This window comes from Tyto alba, unplaced genomic scaffold (genome assembly GCF_018691265.1).
Source record: "Tyto alba isolate M040663 unplaced genomic scaffold, T.alba_DEE_v4.0 Super-Scaffold_44, whole genome shotgun sequence".
In the NCBI taxonomy this organism is placed as follows: domain Eukaryota; kingdom Metazoa; phylum Chordata; class Aves; order Strigiformes; family Tytonidae; genus Tyto; species Tyto alba.
This window is the reverse complement of record NW_024881320.1, coordinates 12365471-12384798: the sequence shown is the minus strand read 5'-3', so window position 1 is coordinate 12384798 and position 19328 is coordinate 12365471. Positions and strand designations below refer to the sequence as shown.

At 41.3% G+C, this 19328-nt stretch overlaps 1 protein-coding gene across 3 annotated transcripts in view; it reads right to left on the bottom strand.

The window, feature by feature from the left end:
• The window catches only part of SPPL3 (signal peptide peptidase like 3), a 59658-nt gene extending 43464 nt beyond the window's left edge, over positions 1-16194 (bottom strand). For 2 of the 3 annotated variants that reach the window (XM_042805216.1, XM_042805215.1), the window contains exon 1: positions 15814-16193. Coding sequence is in view for 2 of the 3 variants with exons in the window: in XM_042805215.1 (XP_042661149.1) it covers positions 15814-15836 (23 nt within the window). In the remaining variant the exon portion in view is untranslated. Of the gene's footprint in view, positions 1-15813 lie in introns of all 3 variants that reach the window. The other variant, XM_042805214.1, reaches the window with a different exon arrangement.
• Between the last annotated feature and the right edge of the window lie 3134 nt (positions 16195-19328).

Sequence of the window (19328 nt, the reverse complement as noted above, 5' to 3'; positions counted from 1 at the left end):
TTCCTAGGTGTTTAACACATACCTTAATTAGGTCTCCTAATTTCTTTCTGAACTCCAACCACCACTGAAATAGTCTTCTGGATTTATTACTTACTTCCCAGACTCTGCAAATGGCTTCTGATTCATTTCACAATTACAAAGATGTCTTCTTTTGTTTTCTGAGATCTCTGTAAGAAACTCTGCTAAGCATGAAGCTGCCAGCCATCAGTTACTTATGGAACTCATGGCATTCCCAGTTTCAGGCTCTCAGTACTAAACAGAGGGGTCTCTCTGAACTTGTTTCTCTCTCGTGGAACACAAATCTAGTTTTGGGCAGTGTTTCTCCTACCCACATGCCTCCATACGCATCAGACAAAACAAGGCTCTTAGAAATACATGGTTCTTCCCTTCTACCTTCAGTAGGTAGATACCATGAATCAAAAGGTTGTATATTTTCATTTGTAAACTGTGAGTTACCTTAGCAATAACTGTTCTATAAATTTATAAGACAAATAAATTGTGAGCATAAGTAGGCTGTATTCTTTCCCTGCCCACCTTTCTTTGCAATTCTAACAGTGTCTTAATTAGCAGCATGAATTATTTGCCATGGCAGTAGGGAAATAATCAAAGCACAGAATGATGATTTCTCTTGAAGTTCAAATGGAAGACATTGGCTAGAGATACAGTACCTGAGACATTATTAGCAAAAGTCACACATGTTCAAGTCCAGGCTGTTGCACAAGTGAAAAATTCCTTTACAAAACACAATACAGCTATATGAATGTTATGATGCTCCTAATGGTGAGCTATGAGAAATGTACGGAACTGAACCTGGAAATGTCCCAGCACATCTGTGACAGCCACCTAACTTAATGTTCAAGCAATTGCCACAGGCAAGTTGTAGCAAAACAGCAGTGTCTGTAGCATTTGATTACAGATTTCCAATGCCATAGTATAAGCCATTCAATAGAAATTTTATTATTTCAAGAAGTTAAACAATTATTAATTCCTAAAACAAACAAAAAAAAACCTGTCCAAGTGAATGTCCCAAAGTACAGAAGCTCTTCCTAAAGTCTGTGTATATAGGTTATTTAATTTGAAAAAAACTTTAGTGCTTTTATTAGAGTCAATCTTTGTTTCTCCAGAACAGTCTGAAATAGTCAAGTGACACTACAAAAGAGAGCTCAAGTTTCTGGCATCTTAAAACATCTCGAAAAGCAGAAATATTTATCTTTATAATTAAGAAATTAACCAAACAATCTGAAGTGTCAGAATAAACAAATAAGCCAGAAAAGACATCACAGAACTGCCCAGAGCTAACTGTCCATACAGACAATTTTAACGACTAGTTACATGGAACTTCTTTTCAAGGAGAGTCCTTTAACGGCTAATATTGTAATTTTTTTGCTAATACGACTCATCTGTACCACTGCTTGTATTTTTTAAGACAAGCACTTTATAGTAACAAGTCCAAGAAGTGATATAACAGAAATATTTTTGACTCCAGCAAACTCCAGCATACACAATGTAAAGCTGCTATTTAGAAAAAATGCTGGACTAATGGCTACACCCCGAATTGAACAGAAGACCTAGGTCCAGGAGCACACACTGGCTCATAACTCCCATTTTGACTACACAGATGAAATATGTCTTAGTGTGAAAATTGCACTTGGTACAGAACACAATGGCTTGTTAATAAGCAAAGCAGGTAACTGGTTACCTTGCCATTAAACTCTGCTGAGATCATGGACTTCCAGTTCTCTCTCAATGTCATTAAAACAACACCATGGATCTTAAATGCGACCAACACAGTTACATAAAAGGTTCCTCAGCCACTCTCTTCACATTTTCTACCCAATAGAGTTTTTCTAAATTTCCAGCTGGGAAAGCATAGCTTGGCTAGGCATCAAGGAGGGTTTGTAACTAGTCTAAACCAGAGCAACACCTCAAGAGGAATTGGGAACCACTAGGCAGCAGGAGTACAACACTTCCCCTGAACCTTACCCAGCAGACCTTCATATTCATGGGATCTTTCCTCTTGGGAAGAGAGGAACCCAACACAGGTCAGTCACTTCCCCAATTGCAAAATCAAAAGCAAGTTCTGGTACCTCTCTGGTACATTTATACTATAATAAAAAGATTTTTTAAAATTACTTTTCTGGTGAAAATTGTAAATGGTACTAAAGAATTGTACAGGATTTTTATTACCATTTGACATTATATTCTCCACTTGCCTTGTATGAGAAATTGGGGCATGGCATATCTTTAAGTTTAGTAACACAAGATTTTAAAAGAAAAAAAAAATTGAAAACATGATAAAAATTTAAATGAGAAGCTCCCTCATCATCAAGTAAACATCCACTTAGCACTGATTTCTAAAAAATATCTCAACATATTATATACTCAAGACACTTTCAATTACAAAACATCTACCACTAAGCAACCTTTGTTTCCAAAATAAGAGCACTGTGAATTTCTATTAGTTGGACATTTTGCAGAGTCAGTCCTCAGGTGTCCCCAACTTTAAAAAAAACTAAATACTTGCTTGATTTTACAGTGTGGAATAGCTTGCATGAAAAATATAGGGGACATCATTCCCCTGATAAGGCACCATACTTTCTAAGAATCATGAATTCACATCATTCCTACAACTATTTTTAAATTATTTCCTTTGTTCCTCTCTCTTGCACAAATTGCCAGCAAAATAATTAATAAGCCAGAGAAACGGAGGATTAAGTTGGATCTCTTCAGATGATTGGGAGCATTATTCAGTGTCCAGAGGGGTCAGGAGATTGTGTTATCTCATTTCAGCAAACAGGTCTAAATTTTGAATGATCATAGCACTGCAGCCTTTCCAAATTAGTCATTAGATCCTATTAATAAATTGCCATGGAATTCTGGAATCCTGTTCATCCAAAGCTATCCATTTCCCATGCAGTATCAAAATACACGATATTCAACAGCAAGTTTCTTAATATCACAGAAAAATTCCATTACAAAAAACTTCCAATAGTTGAACCATAAACAGTAAATTCAAGGCTATTATTAGTAACAAGAGATAACAAGTTTTCACACTTTACCATAATAAAAGGAAACTTAGTGTCTTCCAGAACTGAAGCAGTAAGTTATTTGAACAAGGTTCCAGACAATTGAGTCTTTAACATAAGAAAACACAGCCTGTCTTCCAGTGCTGCAATTCGGTCTCATCCCAGACACTGTCAGCCATCCAAGTCCAAAAATGGCATTTTTCTGAATAAGGTTGTTCAAGATAAATACTTTATATAACTAATAGCTCAAATGCACCTTCCTCCTCTTGCTCCTCTTACAGCCCTATTACCCAAGTATCAGACATCCACTGAAGCCTGATGCAGGGCTAAATTGCATCTAATTGCAACTGAGCCAAGGTGCATCATCCCGGACATATTTATCAACATTCAATCATATGAAGAACATTATGGTTGTCATGGTGCCAGCAAGCAGTTAAAAAAGGGCAATGACAAAAGAAAACAGATTAATTATGTGGCAGAAAGAGAAGACTCTCAGGATATGCAGGGAAATTCCTGTACATCTGTTAACCTGTAATATTCTGCAAGAGAAACCTCAGCATTAAGGGCAGAGCCCCACAGCAACACTGCTGTGCTGAGACTGTCCCTCAGCACATTCAGCCAAGCGCAGATTTTGCACAGCCACAGTGGTCAGACACCTGCCAAGGTGTGGTGTCTTAACTGAGTGAGCTGAAGTGACTGCTCAGTTTGCTACATCAAGAGCTAACCAGGCAGTCCTCAGCTGAAAAGCACAAATAATCCAACACTGGAGACAAGACAAGCTGTATTGCCTTTGAGGACCTAATAAACAACTTCACTGTGAAAATCGTACTGCAAAGCAAGCACTGTAAGGCAAATATGTATTCATTTTGGCAGCTTTGCTTGGACAGGAAGCCACACACTGAGCAAAAAGAATACTTAAATATTTAAGACAATAAATCTTAACAAATCTGTAATATGACTTCTTACGGGATGCGGAGAGGCAGGTAACAGATTAAACCAAAAAAGTTCAGACCAAAGTAATTATCTCTACCTGAAGCAACACTGAAAAATTACAGGAGGTTTCCTAACAAGCACACAAAGGAATACCACTGCTCAGTGCTACACTGGATCTCATCCAGGAGCCAAAACCAGAAGATGAAGCTGATTTTCTTCTATGTAGCTTCACTCAAGACACATACATTATGCTAGAGAGCCCATCCTGAGTGGCCTAACTCACTCTCCGAGTATTACCTAAAAACATTCTGTGCGTATTCCCGCTTAACTTCTTTACCTTGTGGTCAGCTCCATCCTTCATCACTGGGCTCTCACTCTAGTCCTGCTCCTCAAGTTGCATGGGTATCCCAAGGTTCTAACCAAAACTTCACTACAGGAGAGCGAATTGTCACAGACCACTATAAAGTCTGTGCACAGTTCTGGACTTTGTAACTGTCAACACATCTAGATCCAGCAGTACAGATATTATTCCACTAACCTTGTTCTAACTATCTGGACTATAATACTCACTGAAGTCAAGGCCTAATAAAAGAGGTGTTTATTCACACTCTTAAGGTTTCCTTCTGTAGGTGATAGGGCTGATCACACAGAGCAGAACTCCAATGGCAGAACAAGCTGCAAATCCTACCTTCTTGGTAAATCACTGCCTCCTCATAAAGGAAATGCAACAATTGAAGCTCCAATGCAACAACTGAAGTGGTTCAGAGACAGAAAGTGCAAGAATACTTGTACTAGAATGATACAACTGGTTTATCTGTGAGATAGACATTTTGGCAATGAGCACTACAGAAAAGCTTAACATGTACGTACACAGGCACTACTGTGAAGAATTCATTAAATTAAATCCTAGAATAGGTCCCAGGAAAATACCCTAACTGAGACCCCAGGGTCTCTATCTTTTCCAACAACTAGGTATCATCACTTTGTAGCTAACAAATTCAAAAATGCAGCTGGCCAAACTGACAGAAGAACACTCACCTAAGACTTAATGCACAGACACTGTGAAGACCTCTCAGGTATGGAAGATATTGATCTGAATGCCACATTGCTTCCTAGACAAAATGCATCTTTCCATCCCAGTAGAAAAAATATTTTTTCTTATTTCGAGGTTTAACTTCCACAGCAATTCCTATACTTAAGTTACAAATATGCAGAATACCTTGATTTGCTCTAGTATTTTTTAAAGATATCAAAATATAGTAGGCTCTCTAATCAGAAAAAAGGTTGCTTTGTTTTTATCACTAAAGTCAGAAAAGAGGATGTTATCTCATCTACATTGACTTTACTGTTGACTTAAAAAACCAAAACAAACCCACACTTCATACCTCTGACACTTAGGCCAGTATTTTATTGATTATGTGCTTGGAAATCCAAACTCTTTTTAGCAATGCATTCAGAAGTCAGATCAAAAAATAAAACTAATGACTAATAGTTTAATCAAAGTTTTTAACAGTCAGGTCTTACAACCAACTAGCCAAAACCAAAGTCAAATTGATCAGTATGACCTTGTCATATAGAAAGAGCAGTACTGAGTGCTATTGATGAGTTGACTTACCCACACAGTACAGGATTATGATATATACTTCATCATTACATGTCTGGGTAAAATTAAATACTATTTTCATTAAAATTCCATAAAAGAATGAGTTAACACCAGCAGACCCAAATTATGAACCTTCAGTGACAATGTTGAAAGTACATTCCTATATGACTCAAAGCTATAGAGTAGCCGGTCTGTCTAGCCAGATTTAAGCAGCTTTCATCATGCCGGGTCTGTATCAAGACAAATTAATGTTGTCAGATGATAGCTGATGAGATTCTGAAGCAAATGTGTCTATTCACAACTGCACAAAGTGAAGAGAAGGCATTCAGCTGGCATGAAAATACAGAATACAGCCCAACAAAACAGGCACTCTGTTTTTGCAACCTCCAATTAAGAGAGAAACAAACTTGAAAAAAGGCCTTAAGAGTAACAAATGTGGCCACTTTAAAGATAAACACACTACACACAAGAGAAGTTATCCTGTGATAGACTGGACAGCCTGCATGCAAGAGCAGCACAGTACAGTCACACACTTGAGTGTCAGGCTTAAGGTTGCATTTTCAGTTCCAGGTGCTAAAAACAGGCAGCAGAAGAACATACAGAGACTGTTTTCAACAAATTCTATCCAAAATATCTAAAAACCTTTGTCTGTGACAACAAAAAGTAGGAACATTATTTAGAGAGGGTACTTTGGGAATCTTATGAAACTTCTCACAGTAAAGCACCCTGCAGAGAAGTATTTCTGTTTTATGGCAAACTTTTTTCATCTTCTGATTTAGCTTTAAGGTAGCTCTTTTTTATGTTCCGTCAGCAAAAACATAAAAAATAAAGAGAAAGATAACTAGCTGGAAAAGTAACATTGGGGTTCTTGTTAAGGCACTTAAGTATGATAAAGAGGTTCTTTCTGCTCTGTACCATCTGTAACTGCTTACAGCTGCATCTGCTTTAGTAGTCGTCAACTTAGCAGAAAATTATTTAAAAAAAAAAAAAAAAAAAAAGACCAGCTCTTCACTATCTAGCTTTAAAGTTTCCTTTGTCAAGAGAAAGAAAAAAAAGATCTTTAAACTATTTTCAACATAAAGCTTAATTAGATTCTACTCTTCATCTTCAGAACCCTGCAGAGATCATAATATTCCCCATGAGAGCTTTTAGCCCTTTGTGGTAACTTCTCAGAGCAGCTATTCAAGTGAAGGTATAGGATCAGCCACCTTGAGACAGGAGTTCACAGAGCAGATAATCTTTCCTCCAGCAAAGAGACCATCAATCTGAACTTTTAAAAAGGACCAGAATGACCTTGTGCCATCAAACCTAGAAAGCAAGACACAGACATACCTCACCTCACCAGTCTGCAATACAGGCTACAGAAATCCATACAATCCAGCTCTGTTTGCCTCCTGCTATTTCACCAACCCCACCTTTAGCTAACAGTCACCTGGAAAATGGACTTCCCGTTGACTAAATAAGTCAAAGTCACGCTACACCTATTTTATCTTGCCAAATGGGTCTCACACAGATGATGGTGAGATAAATCACAGCTGTAGCCTTGAAAGTGGTGAATTTATACTAGTAAAAACAGTCCTTTGTATAACAACATACCATTGAGTTTTGGTCTCATACATCCAACATATCTGTACCAACAGCTGGTGGATCCTAATTACAATGATTATTCAGAATTCATTGTTGAATTTCTACCCACTACAAAAGTTTCCAAATAAATTGAAATCAAGTTTTAAATTGGAGCGGGTTATCCAACAGAAGGGATGGCAGATTGCTAAGTTCCACAGACACCAGAACTAACACTGCAGCACAGAGCCATAACTCAGCTGCTGGGTTCACCTCTGTTCTGCTAATTGCACTATCAGAGAGCTCAAACATTTTATAATGCTAGTTCTTGCCCAAGCTACACTGTCTTGAGTGGAATAAACTGATTAATCCAAGTAACTACTGAAATTAAAATAAATCCTGAGGATATACACTTGCTACTAGTTTAACCCGTGTGGAGAAACCCCCTGCAAAACTATTTGTGCATCACTGCTGCAGACAGGTGCACTAAATTTACATGCTGAGACCACTTGATTTTTTGTACCACCTGAAACGAGGCTGCACCACGAATCCATCTGTACGGTGGTTTTGCTATTCTAGCATGAAGTTGCTATTTGTGGCGTTACTGACATAACAAAATGGTGTAAGCAAAGAGCTCCCAAACGTCTGTGATTCAGTGGAACACTATCAATTTTTAACATTTCTATTGATCTCTGTAAGCTTCTGACAAACTTTTAAAGTTATTTAAAATTATGTATCATTGCAAATTTGCTAGAAGTTATCTTCTGGCTAGTTATAAGATGAACAAAAGGACTTTTTAAAGATACCACTGTCCAAAAACAGCCATCCATATGAATGAATAAGTCAATTTAGTCTTGAGATAGAAAGTGGCAAGCAGAAAAGCACTGACCAGGTAGAACTAATCAATATAACACCAGAGAACTGGAGGGTGCTTGGCTTTAAAAGCCAGGAGTTCACACTGTACAGCACGTCTTTTTTCTTTCAGCAGCTGGACTGGAGAATAATCTAGATTCAAGCCTATTCCTGCAGCTAAACTTCCCAACTCGTGCCTAAAGTTAAAGACTGTGCGTGTAAACAGTTAGTGGAAGTCCCTGGGACTCCTCCTGCTTCCCATACACTACATCTGCCGTGGAGAGATGCCTGCAGAAATACAACTAAGATGCAAATATGAAAGAGAGTAATTTCAGTCTTCAGCTACATACCTGTGCTGAATGGGAAAATTTTTTATTGGGTCAAAAGCCTACAAATTAGCTACAGGAAGTAAAGGAAGAACATCCAAACCTGACAGACACAGAAGAAAATATTGAAGAAAGGAGAAGAAATGAGAGTCAAATGCCATAATTTCCCTTCCAGATTCCACTAGTTAGGGGAAATGCTACCATATATTACCAAACTGTAAGATATGATTATATGTCTCCAACTTCTACATGGGCAACTTCAATAATAAGGGAGGCATCTTAAGCACAAGACTGTGCAATAAAGGGTAATTTTCTTAGTGCATTCTCCTCTACTTCAGGACACCTGCTGCAATGATTTTGAAGAACCTCTGTTCTGACATTCTGAAAAAAAAGTCACTCCAACCTTAAACCCTGTACTCACATAAGTGAAGTATAAGGATAATCTCATATAATATATTTATTATTTTGAATCCTTGCATAGGATACTAAAAATGTTCTGATTTAATCGACTAGTTATTAGCTACAGAATATCCTTCCAAAAAGTCAGCAGAACATTCTGACTTTGACACCCCTGTCTATATCATGCCACTTAATGTGACATACAGATATGGAGGCTATCCAAGGGAATTTGGAACCTCAAGCTTAGACTTGGCCCTAAAAAGAAATACTCAACAGAATCTAATAATGACAATGACAGCACAACAGCTACACAATTAATCAGTTCCAGAATAACGTCATCACAGTGGTTCTGGTGGACTGAGACATATTTAATCTATCATGAGAGCTGAGTTTCTGTTGGGATACCACATGAGAGAAGAACCCTGGACTGGCAGATCAGAGTATTTCAAGCACAGATCCCACTTGTAAAAGATGAAGGAGAAAAGATCATCAATGTTAGCATCCTTGGAAGAATTACAGAGGGAGAAAGGGGATCAGCAAGTGTTGCAATGACACATATGCTTCATTAATCTTATTAAATCACCACCTTTCAAAGTCAGTTTGATTGCCTGGATCCAGTTCAGCTAGCACACTTGCTTGTGTTTCACTCCACTCAACCCACATAATTGGCTGAATCATTTCAAATTTTAATCTTAATCAGTTATGCTAAAGCAACATAGCACCAAAAAGAAAATGGGCACAATGGTTTTTTTCCTACCAATTTCAGCCTTGGTTCTTCCTAGAAACTTTACTCAGATGTCACCAGAATAAAATGAGCCTGTTTGACTAAATGGCTTGTGTCAATTATTTGCTTTCAGAGTATATCAGAATGCTTAGAGTCATCATAAAACATGAAAGGGCAATAAAGACGGCGGCACTTATGCCAGAGATGTTGATACATCACATTACCAAAATAATGAAATAAAATAGCTGAAATACTAAAAAAGACTAGAATCCATTTTGCTCTTCTTCCAAATTTTAGGAAATTAAAATCACTGCATTTTAAAAAGCATGACACGTATTTCAAAGTTATTCTTGTAGGAAGGTTTCAAAAGTACACATTTTTTGGCATTGTGCTTCAGTGACAAATGATTATTGAGAAAGATTTCAGCAAACGAATCTAGTATTTAAAACTGTGGTATTCACCAAAACACAACTAATCTCAGAAGAACTTAATATCCTCAATCATTTGGCCTGTCTGGTGGTCCCCACACAATTCCTCAAATTCCAACAGCATCAGGTTGCTTAACCCATGCCAAAATCTCAAAGTGCACAAAATAAGCAATTACTTTATTGGATCACACCCTTCAATAGAAGGAAGAGATGCTCTCAGGTTCATTGAACCTGAAACAAATCACAAGAAAAAGCAGTGATAATGGCAGTTCCACACACCTAACAGCTCACTTACCTGTGACACAGGAAATCCTATTCCAGTCCTCTTTGTGAGAATTCTACCTTTCATCTCTAGAAAAGCAGCCTGAACTACCCCCTTGGCTACAGCCCCTTCAGTCTTCCAAATTACATTTTTATCAAGGCAGGAAGTAGAGACCAGGTCCTCACCAATCCCAAATTAGTATGTTGATAATTAAGGCAGAAAGACATGCCTGGTTTCTGGCCCAGCAAATATTTACAGTATTTTATATGAACTGAAACAAATTTAAATGAACACAGAAAGCTCAACCTCTGAATAACTCATAGTTTGGTGATGAGAGCACTCCCCTGGAAGGTGAGAGATGCAAGGTCAGAAACCCTGGGGGTTGGAACTGATCTCTCATATCCTGGCCAAGTTCTCTCATCACTGGTTAAAAAGCAAGGAGCCATTAACTTCTGCTGCCACAATATCCTGAAAAGACTGAAGACAGAACTGACAGAAATCTTAATTAAAATAGGTACTGCACACCAGCACCACAAAACATTGATTTATGTTCTACATTTTTTATTTTTTCTGAAAGAATTATTAATATATTAGTAAATACAGCCTTTGCATTGAAGCGGGAAAATTTTTTTCCCTTTGCTAATCAGAGTCATTGTACATTCAAGTAACTGTAAACTTCAACTAATCTCATGTTCTTTGCCTTATTTGTCTTTCAGTCCAGTGCTGTAGACAGAGTCCCTGCCTACATGACATACAGTTTGAGAGCAAAAGCTAGAGGGAGGATAACAAACAAGTGAAGTGAGACCGGTACTGAAAGACAAACATACTAACTATAAACCTGATATTCTCAAATTCACTGAGGTTTAAGTCACTCTTCTGATGCCAGACACTCACACATGTTCACACAATGACATCCTTGTCCTCAGGAGGCTTCTAACAATTGTTAAAATGGAGCGTGGTCAGTAATTTCAGTTACTGCAAAACTTAAGATTAAAGGCCAAACTCCATGTTTGTATGCTCAGCTTTCACAACAGATTTTAGACAGTACACAAGACAGAATTTCAGCTATATGCTTTGCAATCTGTCGCCTAAAAAGTGCAATACTTCAAAAATTCAGGTGAATTATTTGTTTGTTGTAAACTGCCTCCCATTCTCAAAACACCTTAATTAGTCAGTTAAGGTCTCTCAACCCAAACTGAGCAAAGCAAGTAAAAAATCTTGAATGCAAAAAATTATTTTACTAGTACTTGACAAGTTCTATCAACAAGCTATAGCTTCTCTTACTCTCTAGCCTCCCACATACACGTCTAATCCTGCCAACTAAGACTTAAAAGCAGCATCTCAGTCTTCTGGAAGAGACTGTATTTTAATTCATGGCAGTAGCATGTTAAATGATGAAATGCAATGAAAGCAAATTCTCAGACCTCTGAATCTAGAAAGACTTTTATCACCAACCGATTTGAATTCTCCCAAAAGCAAAGATGGCACTGAACATTTACACTTATTCCAAAACCCAGCAGCTTTATGGATTACTCTGACACACCGCTAGACTTCATTTCCACGCCCTTTGCAACACGTAGAGAAGTTTCTAAATATATCACCATTTCACTCATCAAACATTTGATGGCTAATACAAGAATCATTCCACTGATTAAAACATTTAAAAGGGAGTTCAGTTGTTTTTAAGATTAGTGACTCAATACAGTGGCTTCTTTTTTTGTTCTTAGCTTACCCTCCCAGTCTGCCTCCTAATCATCACCCTGACAGGACACGCACACATTGCAATCTGTATTACCCTTATACATTTTTAATTTTTCCTTTTCCAGAACACTGTATTTGGTTTTGGTGTAGAAATCTCCTTCTCCTTCTCTCTTCATGTATGAAGGAAGCTGCGAAAATGTTTTCTGCATTCAAAGAGCAAAAAAAGAACAAAGCAATCTCTACTGCCAGACTGGGCAACAGTAAAAAGGGAGGGGGTGTTACATCAGGCCTTGAAAAACACTGAACACCTACTGACTTAAGATAAACAAGAGACACATACTGCTGTGGCTTCTAAAGAGGATCCAGCACAAAACTCTCACCACAAGGTGCTAGAAATTAAGGAAAGACCAAGTATTTCATGAAGTAATGATCTAGGTCCTGCTGCTTCCATACTCATCTGTTGTAATACTTCCAACAGCTTGGTGCCTGAAGATAAGACCCTTAGAATTTACTAACCACACGTACATTGGTGATGGGCAAACAGCTCTTCCCGTACTTATTCCCTCCTCTGTCATAACAGGAACTTTTGCCACTACCCAGTCCCATTTCCTTGCTGGAATACAGACAGGAAACAAAGGAAGAATGGGTATTCCACCACCTCTTTCCTCTCCTGATCCATTCTACTCACAGGAAATGAACTTCAGCTCTCATTTAATCTAGAAAACCACGAGCAACCTTGCAGTGCAGCAGTTGCATTCCTCTGTGGCTTGCAGATTTGAGTAACAACAGTATCATAAATAGCTCTCATAACTTCTTTATATTATTGCAGGTACTTGACAAAGAAAGTTTCTCTACTCACTACCGGACAAGCATTTTATTCAAACACCCTTTTTTAAAAAAAGTGCATATCCTTTGAAAGAGCATTTCCATCTGGCACCTATCACATATTTCACATTAAAATTATTTTTTTCAGGATGACAATATTCAGTTTCACCTGCAACATTCTCAGTAGATCTTCCTTTCTGGGATAACACACCTATATGTGAAATATTGGGTCAGCAAGATTATTGAAGACATTAAAAAAAAAAAAAAAAGTTAAATAAAAGTATAGATAGTTACAGGTGTGGGCATTACTGAAGAAAAAAAAGAAGAGGCTGTTGCAAGAAATAATTCACAAGAGTAGTGACAAAAAACAAGTTACACGTTTAAAATTATGAAAGGGATGGGGAAAAGTACCTCCTGCTTATAAGTTCTTAATAAAATAAAGTAATAGTAATCAATTTAATTTGGTAATTTAAAGAAAAATATAAACCCACCTTAAAATCTCAGATTTATATTTACAAAACAATAAATATAGCAAAATGAGAATTAGTTCTCATCTATTCAAAACAACATGATTAACAGAGACATCAATCACTGAAAAAAATCCCTATTTTTCATAAGTGCTTGACAATGTTAATATCCAGTAATCACAGCTTGCAAGTACATTATTTCAAGGGATTTCTAACACATCACATACAATTTTTAAAAAAATCAAACCCAAAGTAAACCTGTATCATGTCTTATGAAGCTGCAGTGATTCTACAGTGATTGTTGATAGTTATGCACCAAAAGAGGCATAATCAAGCCTTACAATCCTGGAGAAAAGGGAAACACTGCTGCAGCCAGGAACCAATGTACATCTATACAAAGATAGGTCTGTGAAAGGATTTTTCTTAATGTCAGATTATGCATTTGCAGATGTAAAATAGATTATCTGCACAGCAGCGAAACACTACACCAAGGAACATGGAAAGCACTTATTCTGAGAAAACAGCCTTTGCAACACAGAAAAAGAACCAGGTCCGGCAAACGGACAGGATGCAATCTGCTAACTTCAAAACTGTACAACTGCACTAATTACTGGACACAATTCTGTACAACTCTTCTGTACAGAAGTAGCAGTTTCCTCAGCTGACATTTTTCCTAAAAGCACTAAAGCACTAGCCAATTTATGCTGAGCTGCATTACCATAATTAAAAATATACAAATGCAAGATTGTCGCTAGAAGTGTAAGTAATTAAACATGCATCCACAGAGAAGAGTGCAGAAGTTAGAGAACAGGACTCCTTAGTTTGAAACTGGATTCTTGCTCCTTCCCCAGCTCCCAGACAAAGTTGATCACAGGTCAAAATGCAAAGTGACAAACCTCAAAAACATGAGGACGCATTAGTGAATACAGACACAAAATTGCAGTGTTTTGAGACATAAGCCTCATATCTTTGTTCTGTTACAACCTCAGTACTGTCAGAAAGAACTACCATCCTTATGATCCACCTAGCAAGCAGTGAAGACCAACTTAAATTCCAGCTTCATTTCCCTAAAAGACACAACCTAAAGAAGAGTTAATACTTCTTCAAGCCTCTGTTAAAAAGCTTCCCTTTAGAATACTGCTATGGCAAAGACACTCATTCAGAAAAAGCAAGGGAGTTAAAGATCAACACTGCACAGCTGACATTTTGTTTCATTTAGTTTTTTTAAAGAAAGGTGACAAATACCAGAGTAGTTTATGAATTTATAATTTCATTCTGCAATTAAAACACACTAAGACAACAGTTCACTAGACACATCTAACTGAACCACATTAAACTTCCTAAATCTGTACCAACATTCATTTACTGTAACAATATGTAGTTAAACCTTTAAATCAAAGAAACTGTCTTTTTGCTGTTGTTTTAAAGTAGGGCAGACCACTGCCTGAACTGAGCTCACAAAACAAAATAAAAACATCTAAAAAGCAAAAGACCAGTATGTATAATGGTTCTTGACAGAGAAGAGACAGAAGATGGGAGAAGAAGCTGCCAAAGTCTCAACATGTGGCAGAAGAGAAAACCCCACTTGGGTTCCAAGTTTTGAAAAAGTAATGGGAAGGATTTCCAGAACCACTGAGAATAGGAATATTCCTTGCATATTCAATCCCTTCTCCACATTCAGCACACACCAAGGTCAAAAGCTGAGATTTAGCTCCTTTCTTAATAAGGATATCATAACTTGTTTTCAAAAAATTTCTAAGAGACGACTCTGGATGATATCACGGGAATGGATTTAAAATGCAGTAAGAGTATCACAATTAAATTACTGCAGTGGTCATGACAATACAGCTGATGCACAGGTAAACCATTCAAGATATTCTGCTTGTGATCCGTGACAATACAAAAAACCATAATTATATGAAGAAACCAAACCCCATCTCTTTCATCCACTGCCAGCTAGGCCCAAGACAGTGTCAGGACACAGAAAAAAATGCCCTCTCATTTGCTATACTTCATGTCTTCCCACAGGAACTGGTCTCTTCCTCCCCATTCTATTTCCTGTATACAGAACAAGCTTATTGTCACTAGGTGAAAACACACACACACAGAGATGCCACTGACTTACCAGCCAGCCTACACTGACACATATCTCCCTTTAGGCAGAGATATTACCTGCAGCCTCACAAACGTGAGAGCTGGTACTGTCCCTGCTCCAGGCCCAGAGGATCGCTGTGTACCAGCTCTGGCCACGCAGAGATCCAGCTCACCTAAGGAGACCTCCGGGACGCAGAAGGATGACAGCGACGCTAATGCTCACAGCGATCCTCTCCCCCTTCCCGGCTGTCAGCGGGGGGAGATCCTCGCAGCCCAGCCACCCCGTCCTCTCGCTCGCACGACGTCCCTCCTCCCTTCCCCCTAATCCCTCCTCCTCCTCCTCAACCGCGCTTAACCCTCAGGCCCCAGCCCCTCCTCGGCCGGCAGCTCCCTTTATGCCCCAGCCCCCCCGCAGCCCTCTCCGGCGGTCCGGCGGCGCTGGCTCCCCGCACCCCCCGCTCGGGACCCCATCCCCGCGGCGGGGAGCCGCTCGACCCCCTCGGGCCGCCCGGAAGGAGGCCGGGTCGGCACAGACCCCGCGGCCGGCCCGGCCCGGGGCCGCTGCCCGCCACCCCCGTGCCCCCGCAGCGGCCTCAGCCCCGCGGCTCACCAGGAGTAGGTCTGCTCCGCCATGGCTGCGGCTGGGCGGCCGGCCGGCCGGGCTGTGCGGGGCGGCCAGGCCCCGGGCTCCTCCTCCGCCTCCTCCTCCGCCTCCTCCTCCGCCTCGCAGGCTCCGGGGCTCAGTGGCGGCCCCGCTGCGGCTCCCGGCCCAACATGGCGGCGGCTGTGAGGAGGGAGGGGAGCGAAGGGGGGGTCCCCGCCCGGGCGGGGAGGGAATGGCGGAGAGGGCGATGGTGGTGGCGGGGAGGGCGGAGGCTCAGCAGCCGCGACGCAGGGCCGCGCTGGGGCGCCGGCTGGGCCTCATGGCCGGCGAGGCGGCGGCGGCGCGGGGCGGGGCGGGGGCGGGGAGGCGGCGGCACCGGGCGGCCAGGCCAGGCCGCGCCGCATCCCCGCGCTCGCGCACGGAGGGGGCGGGGCCGGGCCGGGGGCGGGGCGGCGCGCGGGGTCACGTGCCCACAACAGCCTCACGTGCCGCCGCCGCCGGGCTGCGCGCAGGCGCCGTGGGGCGAGGGGAGGAGGTTAGTTTATTGGTCCCGGCCGTCTGTACCGCCGCTGCTGAGGTTCGGGCGGGCGGACTCGCCCCGCTGCTCCCCGCGGTGGCAGCGGGCGGGACATCCGGAGCTTCCCCCGCCAGGAGAGCCGAGGGCGGGTTTTGGGGCTTTTTCGAGCTTCAGGCGGGGCAGCGTGAGGCCCGAACCGACGTTCCCTTTCTCGCAGCGAGCAGCGCCCCGCAACCCACCCGCGCCGGGGCGGGCACGGCCGCGGCTTCGCCCGCGGGGCCGGGGGCCAGGGCAGGCTCTTTAAAATATCCTGCCCGTGCGGAGTGGTCGCTGCCGCGGGCGGGTCCTCGCCTGGAGAAGCCGAGCGGGGGCCGAGCGCTGCGGGCACAGGCTCCCCCGGGCTGGTGGGTGCCGGGGCAGGGTGAGGGGGATCGCTCGGCTCCGGCCTCCGCGGCCGGGAGGGTCCCTCGGGTTGGGGTGCAGGCTGCGCCCCGGGGAGCCCCTGCCAAGGCGGGGAACCGGCTGCTCTCGCCGCTGTTGTGGCGCGTCCGTGACTCGCTGCCGTCTCGCAGGAGGACGGGACGCCCCGGCAGCGCCCCTGAGCTGCTGGTGTGGTGGGTTTTTCTCCTGAAGGGGAGGGTTAGGTGGGAAATGCAAAGGTCTGGTAAGATAATTCATAAAATCGAGCGCTTAAATTCACAGCGTGTTTCTGGAGATCGCGGTATCTTTGTTATCTTTTAAACAAAGCGAGTAGAATAAATAGAAACAAATGCTCAATTTTAAGGAAGGAAAATAACCTTCAAGATACTTTGACCAAACACAAACCACATCCTTCATGTTACTTATCACCAGCCCTGTATTAAAACGGAGCAAGCACCAGACGGAGAAACTGGGAGCCATTGATACTGGTCTTGTCTTCCTCACCCCTGGTTTCTTTGATACTGGCGCCAAATCTTCAGTCCTTGATTACGTTTCTGCCAAATGCAGAACTAGTGTCTTAAGTTTGCTCACTCAAGTAACCTTGCCTTCTGTTATTTCACTCGCAGCAGTTTGTCTGAGTGGGGCTTTGCAGGGTTTAGAGCAATTGTTCCAGTCCAGCTGTGCAGTCTCATACATTGTTCCTTTTAGTGTGGGAGAGAGAAGAGCCAGTTTTAACTTATGGTTGGAGGTGATGTAACTGCATTACGTACAAATAGAAGAACAATGTCTGGATCTGGTAAAAATATGTATTTGTTTAAAAAAAGAAAAAAAAAAAAAAGCATGGAGAAATTCTATGCCTTAATATAATTTTGCTAAATCTTCAGAAAATTAATGGGACATTGGGATATTCTGATTGCATCTACAGAGATGACAGATGCCTCTAAAATGGCATTTGGAGCCCACTCTAGTTTTATTTCTATCAGTGGATTGAATACATTATTTCTCTTTTGTCCATCTTGTTTATTCTTGTCAATAGAAAAAAAACTTAGGCTGGTATATACAGGACTAAAAGTAAGGAACGGCTCGTTTCTTCTCAGTTCTGTTACCAGTTTTTACCTGTGTAATCTTGGGTGGCTCGCTCAGTCTCTGCTAGCTCCATTCCTCTATCAATAAAGTGCAACATGTTCCAGCTACCCAAAGTTTTGGGGCCCTGCAGAAGGAAGATGCTGCCTGCGCAACGCAGCCTGACTTGGTCTCGGCAGAGGGAATGCCTGGGCTTGTGCTTCAGTTAAACAGTGCTTTTAGTAAGATAATGCTGGACTTTGAAGGCTTCTTCCCCCCATATGCCCGTGTCTTTATGCATTGATAAGTGATTGGAGTTGTCACACCTCAGCATCTAAATCCTCTCTGCTTTTCACAGCCCTTTGGCCTTGTGGACAGGGATAACCTTAGAGCTCCTGACATAATCAGCACACTTACTAAAATCTGCTTGAGAATCGGATTTATCAACTGAGGTAGAAACACTCAAAGTACCTGACTGGCTTACTGGGTTCCCTGCTGGGGTCAGTCATGGCAGTTAGGTATACTGGAAGGGTTAGATGGTGAGTAGGCTGGGCTACCTTGAAAAACATTCCCCCCTATTTGACCACGTAGCTCTTTGCCCTCCAACTTATACCCAGTACACAGTACTTGTGCCCATCTCAGCAGGTATGGAAAGCTTTAAGGGATATAGGCAAGGCAAGAGAGAGGAGTCATGATCAGAATCTTGAGCTGCGGGGTACACAGCCTGGTCAGTCAGTTTTGGTGGAAATTCTGGTGTTTCCACATACACACATCCCCTGTTAAAAGAAATGCCTAGGCTCTGGGTAGGACTTGCACAATGGAGACATTCCCTGCCTTTATTTTTCCTCAGCATAGCTGAAAAATCTATAGTAACAGACAAATAATTTTGAATCTTCTCTCTGCTGGGATGCCTGCTTACGTTCTCCTTTTCACTGATTATGATAGAGTAAATGCAAGAGAAAAAACCTCTCCAATCCTTTTAAATCAATGCAGGGAAAGATAAATCAGTGCTTCAGGCTCTTTAGTACCAAGAGAAGACTTTCTTATTTTTCCTATTTTCCCTGAGAATAGGATGTAAAACTGATATTGGTATCTATGAAACAATATCACTGCTTTGTGTCCTTATTGAAATAGCTTCCAATTCCTCAGTCTTGCAAAATTTCCAGTGCATTAATTTGGCACAAATGATTTATAGTTGATAAGCAATTAAAGTATAATTTTTTTCAGCATCTCAGGCTTTGTGACTAGACTACTAAATGATTTCGCAAGCTTGCTCTATCATTACAGGATAGCAGTGGGATGAATTCACAGGAGAAATTTATTCCTCCTTGCAGACCCAGCATCTGCTCTTACTGCAAATTGGAGCACTGCTTTCATTCCCCAGATAATTTTCTCACCATATCTTTTGTACAGTCTTTCTTTGGTCCCAGAAGAGAGCTTTACTCTGAATTTCAGTGACAGTTTACTCTGACATTACAAAGTCCTTCCAAAATACCTTTTTCTGTCTGGAACCTTTGATGTA